The 13,744-nt window shown below is 38.8% G+C and overlaps 1 protein-coding gene across 1 annotated transcript in view; it reads left to right on the forward strand.

Annotated features, from left to right (window-relative positions):
• Positions 1-8,774, forward strand: part of raver2 (ribonucleoprotein, PTB-binding 2) — a 68,743-nt gene extending 59,969 nt beyond the window's left edge. The window contains 7 exon segments of the mRNA XM_054603407.1: positions 782-1,116; positions 2,906-3,014; positions 4,243-4,424; positions 5,100-5,213; positions 5,638-5,739; positions 6,637-6,855; positions 8,634-8,774. Of these exon segments, the coding sequence (XP_054459382.1) occupies positions 782-1,116; positions 2,906-3,014; positions 4,243-4,424; positions 5,100-5,213; positions 5,638-5,739; positions 6,637-6,855; positions 8,634-8,774 (1,202 nt within the window).
• The last annotated feature ends 4,970 nt before the right edge of the window (positions 8,775-13,744 follow it).

The raw sequence follows: 13,744 nt of genomic DNA on the forward strand, positions 1-13,744 counted from the left end.
TGAGGCTTTTAACAGCGAATGTGTCTGCTGGGATTGTTAGCTTCAGGCTTGTTAGAGCCGATTCTCTTATTGTGCAGTGGAGGCCATTTGTCACAGCAATATTGGTTTCATAATAAGTGTACACCTTTAGTTTGTGTGGGTGCTTCTTTAAATTATGTGCTCTTATGTTTGTATTTGTATTTTGTGCTTGTGTTTGCACATTTGGGTTTATTAAACCCTGGAGTGAGTGAAGTATAGGAAGTGTGGAGCAAAGTGCTGGGCTGTAAATAATCATGATGAGTGACTCTCTACGAGCAGGAAACCCATTCTCAAATATTGCAGCTGGCTCTGCAGAGACAGTCGGGCTGAGGTCTCAGTTTCCAGCCAGTCTGAGTGATTTGTGTCTGTCCAGAGGAGACAGACACATTGATGGTCATCAGTAAAAAGCATTTCACAATATGTTTATCTGATATCTCTCCTCTCGTTGCTTTCATTTCCCTTTATTTCATTTCCTTTCCTTTACATTGTTCCTCTGTGCTGCTTTTTTGTCTTTCTCATATGTTGCTTTCCTTATCTTTACTTTGTTTGCTTTACTTTTTGCTTTATTTGGCTTTCATTTTAATTGGTTTTCTTCTCCTATCCTTTCTATTGTTTTTCATCTTTTCCTTCTCTTTCCTTTTATTTTCCGTGCCTCTGTTTATTTTCTGTTTGTCCTATATCATCCCTTCCTTTACATTTCCTTATTTGTCTTTCCTTATGTTCTCTGTCGGCTCATTGCGTTCTCTTTCCTTTCCTCTCACAGAGTTGGGACAGGACTCGGTGCAATCATCTACACAAAATGCTACGGTAGTGGTATCGGCAGCAGGTGTGATGCCATACCTCCAGGGTCGAGGTGGCGCGGGAGAACAAAACAGCACCCATTCAATCTTCACAAACCCTCCTGCTTCCTCCTCCGCCTCCTGTGACAGGCAGCCAGCTCCTCCTGGGACCATGATGAGCTCCCATCCGCAGGGACAGAGCTACTCCTTGGGTATCAGTAACTCAGGCCTCGGGCCGCCTCCACCTAAACCCCCTGGAGGAGTTTATACCTCAGTAGGCCAGCACAACAGCACTGATGGCTGCCCCCTGTCTACCATGGTGAGCACAAATCCACACACATACACACACACACACACACACACACACACACACACACACACACACACACACACACACACACACACACACACAGCAAATACACACCTCCTACTATACTGTTCCTCCTGTTCTGCATCTCATATTATTATTTATCACTTCTGAATTTTTCCATGAATCGTTATCTGGTGTAGCTGAAAAAAGTCAGGTGTATATACACAGCCCTGGCTCTGTAAATGGGAAAACAATAGAAGTGATAGGATCAAGCCATGCAAAGAAATTCATGACAATCAGCAGCAAAGGGCATTTATGCTATTGCAGGAAAGGAGAAGGCTATGAATGTATAAATAAAAAGGCAGTGAGAGGGACAATAAATCTGGAGGGGGGATATTTGTTTGGGTGTTGAGTTAAAAAATCAACAATCTTGCTCAAGAATTGCACAATTCACCTATTACTTCTGTTTAGCTACAGTCGGAAAAATCAGTCGACAAGCTAGCTAATTAAGACAACGGTAGTTTGTAGTTTCATGAGACAGTTGAAAATGCCGTTTCCTGCTGATGTCAATGTTTGCAGCTTGCCTGTTTTAAAACGAGAGACTTGTAAAAGGCTTGAATAGGCCAATGGTGGCTAACTAACATACATGATATTGTTCTTAAAGTTTGAGGCTAAAGCTACATGCAAAAAGTTAGCATCCTCACAAGCTGTTATTTATTTTAATGTTTGTTTATGTTGTTTCATGATTATTTATTGTATTGCAGAGTAGAGCTAGGTAGTCCTTTTACTATACGCCAGTTATATTGTACACATTTTGTGATATTTTTAGCATATTATATTTATATCAAATTGTATTTTGTTCTAGTCTATATTATGTATTTCTATTTCCTTTTAATATGTTCATTGTATGCACCAAACAAATTCCTTGTAAACCTAGATATTTTGTGCCATTTTACATACAACACAATTTAAAATAGAATTAACAGATCCATCAATAATATAAAGAATTGATTGTTGGTGTCCTTTGCTACTCTCTCTTTCTACCCATCTACCCATCTGTCCCTTCTGGACGAGTATTTATTCCTGATTTAGCATCATCAGGGCTTCAAAACACATTGAGAGAGCGTATGAATAACTCAGTCCCTCAGGTGCTCTCCCTTTGGGAAATTCCCATAATGCACTTCTTTCTCACCATGGTTTGCTAATAAAGTATGTGGCCACTGTTTGTCTACCTTCCTGCTCATATATATACCTTTCTGCACACACTGAATAACTGTCTGCCTTTCTGCCCCTCTACCTGTCTTTGACTCAGCCAATTTTTAATATAACGCTGCTATGCTAACATCATCATCCATAATAAGTCAGTGCTCAAAGATAATAAAAGGACTAAAGTTCTTAAGGGATCTGGTCCCAGTCCCAGCGCTGTCTTCTCTAAAGTGTCTTTAATGGAGGGAAAGTGTAATTAAACAGAGAGTGAATTCCTCCCAGGTTTCCACAGCCTCTTCAGCACTTCAACAGAACCTTAACATTGCAATCCATATGTCAATGTCGGCATGTTGGTGTAGTTGAGATGAAATTCACTTTTGCAGTTGCATAGCCGGAAGTATTGTTTTTTTGCAACAGCAGCTGTAATCCAAATCCAAATTAAGAGTGAAGATATAAGGGATGCAAAGTAGTGGATCAGAGGTTGAGAGTTCAGACAGACCAGTTATTCGATTCAGTGTGAAACTTATAGACTTGCAAGACTTGTGAATGGCTCTATGAATAATACCATTTAAATCTATTTCTCTTTCGTTAGGTAAGCGGTGGTCAGGGTTCTCTGTTGGGCGATCCTCCTAAAGAAGTCAGACTGCCCTCCAATCCTTATCTGAACCTGGCCAGTGTGATGCCAGGGGTGGTTCTGCAAGGTGAGCACACAAACACACAACCAATTTAGGGATACACTTTTATTTCATTCGATAGTATGTGCAATCAGCGGCATAAAGGTAGCTCTTTTACTGATCGGCTCCCAGGCTGGTATGTGTTGTGACTTTAGATACAGATGTAGGAGTTCATATTTGGAAATAGAATGAATAGAATGGGTCAAATGTCCAGTTTTTAAAGCACTGTGGGATAAAGTGACCCCTTCTCTCAGGGTCTTCCTGTAACCAGGGATTCTCTACTGAGACCCTTTACCTATGCACATCTAGGCTCTTGGTCCAAACATTATAAGCGACTATTAGCCATTTGTTTTATGACAGCCAAAAGGCTTACTGCACTGCAGGAGGCCACCACAAACCTTGTTGAGCTATCTTGAGAAACATTGAGTGGTCCAAACTGGTTGAACTGATCAAAAAAATTACACTCTTTCCTAGATTGGACTCCCAATCAACTGTGACTTATCTTGTCTTAACTTGTCTCTTTGTTGCCCTGCAGCTCACCTCTGTAATTCCTCTGTTGTATATGTAATTGCTTCATTCAATTATTTAATTCTATTCCGTGTTTTCTAGTATGCATTTGTTTTGTCTGTGTAATCTTTTCGAAAATAAAAAAAGGACAAATAAAGAAAAAGGTAGCTCTATCATTACTTTTGACCATCTTTATTAGCTTCCTCTCTCATGCAAGATGGCAGCTGTGGTCAGCTTTGTTTTACAGCGTTCCAGTCCCACATCAAAGAATTGTGTTTAATTGTATGAAAATGTGCATAGAAGCTTTAGAGGTAGGCAGATTGTTTTGCCTGTGGACATTCAGGCTAGCTGTTTCCCCCCTGTTTCCAGTCCTTATGCTAAGCTAAACTTATTGGCTGCTGGTCTCATATTTAATTTACTATCAATGCATTGCTTCTGTGTCACACCAACGCCTCATCCCCAAGCAGAGCAAGGGGTTTTTGGTACACACCGAAGACAGGTCAACTTTGGAAAAAAAAGGGGATGATGCTCCAGAGGTGGTTAGCTGTTGTTAATCTTAACGAACTACAGCTGCCATCCTCCATGAAGGTGCAAGCTACAAAAGTCCAAAAGCCAAGTTTCGAGGGCACAAACAGATGGATTTCTCTTGGAGTAGTCTTTTGAGAAAATGTTGCAATGTTAATGTGTATGTTTGTGCGATTATCCACAACATTTTCTTACTCACTGTGCCTCCTTCACTGTTGCTCAGGGTCAGTGGGAAGTAAAGTCCATGGAGGACAGCCTGGCTCCGGGATGTACGGCAGCTCGGTAGCTCCCGTCGTGTCCCAGGGCTCCGGCTCCTTTTCCCACAGCGCGGCAGCTACAACCACAGCCCAATACAGCACTGATACCTCCACTGACTACAGCCAATACAACCAGGCCTACACACAGGTACCATAAACAAAGATCCAAATGAAGAAATACGGTGATAAATGGATGGTAGTTCACAATTGTGTTTCCTGGCCTGAAGTTTGAGAGAGAGGGATGATGCCTGATGAGATGATCAGTGGATGGATAAATAATGAGTTGATGGATGAGAGCAGAAGTGACAGAGTGAGCTGTAACTATGGGAGGCAGGGTGGTGGAAGAGATGAGAATTAGTATGGATATTTGGACAGACAGAATGTGAGAGGATTTGGCACAGAACACTGTGTCTTTCCATCTGTCCCTGTTCCCTTCGTCTATCTTAACACTCCACTCCGAACAAGTCATAAAGCCTCCCTATTGGCTGTTTTTCTGAATCTATTTCTTTCTTCCTCTGCTGTAGTCGTAGTTGTGCCCCCTCCAGCAGCAAGTGACACATCTGATATTTGCAGCGTGATGCAAACCCAATTTTAAATGTTAATTACAATCTACTCATCCAAACAAATGAATCATGATTAGAGAACCAATAAAACGGTCGGTTTAATTTGTCTGGGAAGACAAGACAAAGGAGGAAGAACAGAGGAGAGCCGTCGGCAGGAACAATAGTTAATGAATGATGAAGAAAGACAGAAATAAAAATCTGCAAAGACAAGAAAATTACTGGGCAAACTTCTTCCTGAAGCTGATTTTTGTGTATCATAGGAGGCCATGCAGCAGTGGTACCAGCACTATCAAGCACAAGCACAAGCTCACACCTATGGCACCGCTGCTTCACAGGACAACACGGCCACAGACTACAGCAAGGAGCATGCACAGGTAACACACATGCTCATTTGTAACTGCAAAATCATGGCTCACTATTTTTAGTGCTTTCATTATTTTTTCACCAAAAAGTAGCAGATTGTTTGATTGTTTTGTTGAGATTAATATTCTCGTACATCCCATTTGGGACAGAAAATAGGATCCTTTGATGGTAATGGTAGCTCAGAATATCTACTCACTTATTAAGTGAAGATATAAATGAGGAGAAAATACAAACAATTGTGCAAATTAACCAAGATATATCAAAGTCACCAGAAAATAAACAGAAAGAAAGTTTGTTTTTGCTTATTTCAAAATATTTTCTTTACCTCTTAAATTATGTGTAACATATATATAGACAAATTCCTAAATCTTTATATAAAACATAAAATAACTTAATATACTTTATATATATATAATGAACCTTTTTGTGTGTTAGGCTCCTCCGGTGTCGACCTACGGGGATTACAGTTCCTACATGCAGGCGGTCACCCAGTACTACTCCCAGCCTGCAACAGCCAACCAGGCTTACGCCAGCAAGGTACTCACACACACACATACACCTACACACACCCAATCACAACCAAGACATAATTCTTACGATAAACCCAAGGGGCCAAATCTTAACCCTTCAAACTGCAAAATCACACATGCCAAAATGTTTTCAATGTCAAGGTCATACACAAATGCAGATGCTCAATAGTGAAGTTAAGTTAATTATTAATTACAGCTTAGAAATGACTAGTTGTTATTTTTTTTCGGGAAATTATCAGAACATTTGATCCATGATACCTAATCCATACAAACCAGAAGCTTGTTAAAACAAGTGGACAAACATTTTGTCCTGCAGACACAGTGTAAATAATCTGACTGTGGCCCTCAGAGCAGTATGTTCATTTACATGCAGTTTGTCTGTGACCTCTCTCTGAAGACACTGATACCCTGTTAGAGGGGACACATCACTCTGCACCCAGCAGCTGATACCAGACATCTCCACACACACTGAGCAGCCAGGTCCAGGCTTATCAGCTGCTGGAGTCAGAGGTTGTGTATTTAAGAAGTGTTTGCTTGAAGATGCAGCCAGAGTTGCATTCTGGTCTACTGAGCTCACTGCTGGTGGAGAAACTGATATCTTTTGAGAAAATGATACAATGGCTTTCTGGCACAAAGTTTCTTTCTGGTATTCAACTGAACTAAAAATATGTTGACATGTTATTTGTGTGTTTCATCTCCAGACAGTATGTCTCATAATACCCACTAGTGGCAGAGAGAATGAATGAATAAATAAAATAATGTGAGTCAGTAATTCTTCAACAAAATTGACCCTAAATGTAACGGCTTCGTGGAATATTTCCCTTGTTGTGTCGTTCTTGACTTGCAGTCGTAAGACAGTCAACCACCCGTCATTCAATGTGCGTGTGATCGTGTGTCTTTTCAGGAGGTAGATGTGTGTAAGCCACTAGGAGTCTCTCTGCACGCAGTCAGTAACGGCACCGCCCCTCCACCGGCCGTCCTGCCAGCTGCTGCCGTGCTCCCAGCCTACAGCACCCTGCCTTTAATGCCTGGCTTCCTCGGGGCGCCACACCCGGCTGCGGCCACGCCAAGCCCCGTCACACACACACACACTGCTGCCACTGACTGGAACACCTACTACTATGTAAGTAGAGTAAAATGCACACTAATACAGGTTGTGACAATTTTATTGCATCTGTGAGCAGCGGTGGAAAGTAACTAAGTACATTGACTCAGGTACTGTTCTTAATATTAAAGTAATTTACCATGCTTTATACCTCTACTCCACTACAGAGACAAATATTGAACTATTTGACAGCTTTAGTTACTAGTTACTTTGGAGATTTAGAGACAATAAAAAAATCTGCAAACAAATAAATTATTATAGATTTAGCTACCCAGCAGTATATTCTGCATAATGATTGACTTTACTGGACTAATGAGTATTTTTACACTGTGGTATTGCTTATTTTTACTCAAGCAAAATATGTTAATACTTCTTCCACCATATCTAAAATACAGGATGTAACACTTTAAGTACTGTGAGTGAAGCTGGAGACCTTTCTGGCTTTTTCAGTGAGCAAGCTCAGCTCTTGAGACAAAGTCCAAACATTTCATATTGTAGCTAACTATTTCCGTGTTTCTCCTATGACTTCTGATATTAGTGGGCTGTATTAGTTGTTGACAGTGAGGAGCTGAATGATCACTGTTCAGCTTGTTGAATCTAGAGTAATAATTCAGAATAACCACTACTGGATAGATTTATGTGTGATAAAATAATCCTTAAACAAAGACAATATGATACATATTTTTTTGACACATTTATAATTCTGTTCTGTATGAGTGGTCATATACTATTCAGGTGTCTTAGAACAAATTAGACTTACTTAGTTACTCATGGTTGAACTAGGGATGTCAACGGTTAACACATACTCGTTTCACCACCAAGATGATATATGACTGGTTACACATTTTGGTTTATAGGTCAATTTACAGACTGTATGTTCACTTCAGACAGGATGTGTGTACAAAGCATGTGTTTGTCCAGCTCTGTCGCTCTCAGAACAAATTAAAGAACAGGGGAGAAAGCAGACAATTTAGTTTTTAATTTTTTTTCAAAATGCAGCGCCAAAGCTTATTGCATCAATGAAAAGTGTGCTGGAGTAAAAGGAAAGTGCCTCTTGTATTTCACGTCCTTTTGCACTTTTTTTTGTTTAGCTACACGTCAATTGGTGTCACTCATTGCTTTGTTTTGAGACAATCCACAAAGTTTGGGAACCGCTGCTGCAGACAATGGAGATAGTAGATCTGTATGTTCTGTTACATGTGTGGCATTATTCTGAGATGTGGCTGGCAATAGAGCGACAGTACAGCTTTAACTTTGTCCTCATAGTTTAAGGCTGTGAAAACTATTATGAGAAGAAAAAGAGAAAAAGTTTCAGAGAAAGACAGAGAGCACAATGAGGAGAGCAGACAGGATCCAGACAACTGAGCTAAGCCTCACCAGAAAGATTTACACTTGTTTGAACAGACAGACTCTGTGGCCCTCTCTCACTGGAGAGAGAGAGCCTCATTTAGACACAGGATGTTTGCATTGTTGTCAAATTCCACAACTTTTTCACATTTCTTCCAATCTCTTCTTTTAGTTTATCTTCATTTTTTTCAGTTTAGGAGGGTTCATCAATGTCGTTATAAAAAATGCTCTGTAATTCAAAGAAATATTTTTACTCTGTCTGGTGAAACAGTTCAAAACACAAATATAACAACAATACTAACATAAAATTGAGTAGTGCACTTAAAATGAGATGTTTTGAAGTTTCTAGCATTACAATCTATAAACATGACAGCTGACATGAAGGTGTTATAACATGCCATCCCTTCACCTCTTAACTCATCCCTTTCTTCTCACTTCTGTCTCTTCAGAACCAGACAAGGGGCCATAAGAGGGAGTACCCTCAGCTGGCGGTGCAGGAAGTGACATCATCAGATGGTGCCTACATCGGTCAGCACTCCCAGGGCCTGGGAGGGCAGTACGCTGACTACTTTAAGAGGAAGAGGCTGTAGTATGAACAAATCCACCTTAAAGCCTAAAGCTTATGGAGGGAGGCACAAACAGCATCTGCTGGATGTCACAGCTCCCTCTAGTGGCCTTTCTGTGGCTGCCATTTTGCATCCCTGCAGTAGGTATTGAGTTTAATAGAATTTGGGGTTGCATATGGCTCAAATGAAAGCAAGCCATAGTGCTCTTTGATCCTGGCACTTATGTACACACACACACACACACACACGCACGCACACATACACGTAGACACAAACACAGTGTTGCTTTTGTCCTGTTCAAGCCTTAATTCTTTAACTTAACCTGTTGTTTAATATTATCTTGTAAATGTTTTCTAATATAATGTAAACTAAATTATACTCTATCTGTAAGTATAAGCTGCTTTTGTATCCGCAGCCAGGTGACCTGTCTTTCTGCCTGCTGAAACTGTCTTTGGATTGGTCTTACAGTCAGCTGTCTCACTCTCTGTCTCCTTTCAAACTCGCGCTTTCATTAGTCAGTCGAACTGACATCTGTTTTTGCCGCTTCAGTGTCTTTTCTCTTTTCCTGGTATCGCCCAGGTTTCTTTTTTAGATAATTAGTGTGTGTGTGTGGGCGTATGTATGTATGTATCTATGTATCTATGTATGTATGTGAGTTTGTATATGCGTGTTGATATGTTGTTTCTGTAGGAAGTGTCAGCCATTTCAATCCCAAGGATTGGATGCACATCAGGTACAAAAAGGGCCTGAACCAATCAAAGCCCTTAACTGTGGTGACTTTACAATAGCTTCCCTCAATGAATGGACCTTTCTTTATAAAGACTGGCCAAAAATAAAAGGCTGGTGTAAATACAGTGTGTAATACAGAATATATAAAGCCATGCGTAACAGACAATATCACATTTAATGAACGTTCCCCAGCTCTAATATGAGTGTATTGTACTACGTGAATAACAGGAAAACTTTATGGCGTATCAGATTTTTTTTCCAAATCTATACCGTTATATATTTGTAATATAATATAATAATATTCCAAGGCAATTTAATAGTATTGAATCAAATTGTGTTGACTTAAATGTAGTTATTTGGTTTGGTTTGTAACATTGAAACCAAATATTAGGGCAAAGTCCATTCTCTTCTCTACTCTCTTCTATCTGTTAACACATTAGGGTGTTTTCAGGAAGATCTGTTAGGACAGCTTTACTTCCATTTCCAGTTACCGTTAAAACATAAAGTTTTCGGACTGTAAGTTTGTCCGAAATCCATACTACATACTGACTCGAAGTAGGGTTTGAGTTTGTAGCTTCCAATTCAAAAGTGACAAAAGAAAATACACTAAAACATTAAAAAAATTCTGGAGGAGCTTTCCAGCTTGAAAATAATTTTAGGACAAACATTAAGCTTTCTCTTTGTGAAGCTGAATTGATTGTATTTGCATGGTGTACATTATGCCCCATTTCCTGTTACTATAACATGGTGAACTATGTGTTTGTATACTGACTGTAAAAGGCAGTATACTACTGTATTAAGATTAGAATATACTTTATACAGTTAGTATGTAGTATGAGATTTGGACACGGTCTTTATCATTTGAAGGATTGTACGATCTTTAAAATCAAAGACTTTAGCATTTTGTTATTTTTTGCTCATCACTTGCTACTTTAAAAAGCTACTGTGCATGTTTTTTTGGGGGTGCATTGGCAGAATTGCTGCAATTGCTGTTTTTAGAGGAAACAGAAGAAAAGCTTACTGGGAATGTTAACTTTTGCAAATTATCTGTTATTCGTTTTGAAAACAGATTTATTTAGGATGATTTGCTTGTTATATAAGAGCCAAGGCTGTGAACTTAAATACACTTCATTTCCAGAGGGTTTGATTTTCATGACTAAGGAGAGGGCTTCATATTCTTATATAACGGCGTAGACATTGTTTTTTATTTATCTGCTCAAACCGGCAATAACTAAGGCTCCTACTACTGTATAAAATTGAATGTAAAATGTTTATTTTCTAGTGTAAATTGGTGACATTTTTGTTCCTGTTTGTATGTGTCTTTATATTCTGCTCATAGGTGTCTGATTATATATCACAAAGCAGAATATTACTTGCATCACCATGGCAACCACGCTCACACACTGTGAAACCCAATAGCGGGTGATATAAGATAGTGCTGATACACTGGTTTAGTCCAGATATGTGGTGTGCGTTTCTCGTCAGTGGGAACAGGATGTACATGATGTTCACATGTGCAAAAACAATAAGAGTGTTTGTAGTGTGCAGGTAGGCTTATGAAGTATTAATATAATGGCTTAATGTAAAACTAAAGGGCAATACATAATATCCCTTTATTCTTTGTACCTCTTTGTTGACTCTCTTGCTGTTTGTTCTTCATCCAGTTACATGTTTTCTAACTCAATTTTACAGTGACGTGTGTCATGGTATCACTTTCACTTTGTGAAGTTAATGACTTTTCCCACTTTTTCTTTTTTTCTTTTGTATTACCAATTGGGGAAGACTTTTAATGGAGGGTATGGACTAATTTCATTTGACCCATAAACTGTTCATCTTCTACAGTCATTTTTAACCACTGATATTTCCCACAATCAAAATTCAGAAAGCTGACGGTGTCCTGTTTTGCCCACTGATCCTAATACATAAAACTGAGATAATACATCACAAATTACATATATTTAGCTTTATATATGTAAACATTTTCAAAGTTAACTGTGTTTTACTTGTACTTTCCCACTTTTTTTTCTTGCAAAATATAAACTTTATACTTTACATGCATTTATATTTTTGATTTCCATTTATTCTCATTCACTAACTTGTCTTTGCACTACTGGCCTGAATGTTTCCTGTATTGATTCTGACTGTGACTTCTGGTGGCTTTGCTAGTTTAAAATGCTGTTATTTTGGGGATTTATTTGACTTCAGGCCCTCACCTTATTATTAAAATCGGACCAACTTATGTTTAAACAATTTGCCTCACTAAAATAGATATATTTCTCAAAGTGTGACAGCAAATTCACACCTCACAACATTACTATTTCTTCCATTCAAATTTGTTCTCAATCTGTTGTTGCAACTGATTCCCTTTTAAAAATGTCATTCAAAATGATGCATCCAGATTCAGTATAATAAATTAATTATTTCAATTAATAATATAACCTGCAAAATTTAGTTTAAGTTAATTTATCGCGATCATATTGCATACCAGGCATTTAAAAGACAGGATATCAATATGTAGTTGTGAAGCTTTGTAATTTGTAGATCTTCACACCAAGTAGCTCCTGTTAGGAGGATTTTTATCCCTGTGTAACGTTTTAAACACCAGGCTCTTGCTCAGACTTCAGATATGTACAGAGTCACCATCCTAAATGCCCATAGTCGATCAAATATAACATATTAGTGCAAAAATACATTGTATATTAAACATATACACATATAGTATATCAAGGCTACATATAATATATAAAAAGTGTGCGGACAGATCTGTTTTGATTCAGCTATATATTAATTTGATCCAGAGTGTCTTTCTTTTTGTTTCTTATATCTCTCTAATTTAAACTCTTTAATATCTTTGAAGTCCTTTCCTCACCTTCTCTGTTGTGCTTCACCAACACCTGAACTATCTTTTTGTTGATTATTCTTTCCTGAAATACCAAATGAAACTCACTTTGGAGAAAGGCAAGAGATCCAGTTTTCATTTTTCAGTTGTTAAAAATTAAAGTTTTTCTGTACTTTCTAGTTATATCTCTCTCTCCATCTGCTGTTTGTACTGTAGATCCATTTTGCATTTCCCCTCTTAAGCAGTTCTTCTATATTGATTTTATTCTCCATACCACGCTTACATCAGCCTGATCTCCCCTGAATCAAACTTAACCACTGACACATTTTACGGCGATGCATTCCTCTGGACTAGTTGGCTGTCTGGCTTGGAGCCTCGGTTTGATTGTTTCAAGGCGTGAGTGGATGAAAAGTAGCCAGCTGGGCTCCAGGTGATCGCTCTCACCTTCACCTCTCTAAAAGACAGAATAGAAATGTCTGTGTGTGCGAGAGACAGGACTGCTGTGTTTGTGGATGTGAACAGCTGAGGCAGCAGAACCACCGTCTGCTTTTCTGTTTTACAGTCTGACTGTCTGACACAATGGATTCAGGTACCAAAGTCTGCCATGCCTGAATTATTTTAATGGTCTCAGCTTTTTTCTGCATATTGTGTCACTTGCTCTAAAACCATGACATTATATACTAAGGAGTGAGTGAGTGAGTGAGTGAGTGAGTGAGTGAGTGAGTGAGTGTGTGTGTGTGTGTGTGTGTGTGTGTGTGTGTGTGTGTGTGTGTGTGTGTGTGTGTGTGTGTGTGTGTGTGGCTCTAATCGGGCAAATCTAGATTTGAGAGTGCAAAGGGACATATTCCTTAACATTTGAGGACAAACTCAGGAGTGTAACTGCTGCTTTTGGACCTCAAGAAAGAATTGTGTCACTTGACCTGAATGTACGGCTTCCTATTTGCCATTTTCAAGGTTTCAGACCAAGAAGTGAAGTGTTAGAGTCAGTCTTCTACTTTTCCAGTGTACTCCATCTGCTTTTACATTGTCCAAAATCATTTTAAGGTACAGCAAACTCGTCTCTCAACACCTGTTAATTGTTTTCGAAAGCCACCAATTAACTGCTCCTATATTTTTTATGTCCGTCTCAGAGAGAAACATGTCCGGATCTGGAACACCGCTCCTCCCTGGATTTCACCTTTTGATGTGGTATTGACAGGTCATTAGTTTAATTGGTCATTAATTGGCATGGTACAAGTTTAATAACTTGTATAACAAAAACATATTTTTTTTAATAAAACCTCCACATATTCAAAATTATAAAGAAAAATAATATTGGTGTGCAGCATTGAAATCTTACAATAACTACACAAACAAAAAAATGTGTTGCTAAACAAGATTTAGTGCAGCACCACTGATGGATGGAGGATTTTTAAGCAATGCTCCA

Source organism: Anoplopoma fimbria, chromosome 8 (genome assembly GCF_027596085.1).
Source record: "Anoplopoma fimbria isolate UVic2021 breed Golden Eagle Sablefish chromosome 8, Afim_UVic_2022, whole genome shotgun sequence".
In the NCBI taxonomy this organism is placed as follows: domain Eukaryota; kingdom Metazoa; phylum Chordata; class Actinopteri; order Perciformes; family Anoplopomatidae; genus Anoplopoma; species Anoplopoma fimbria.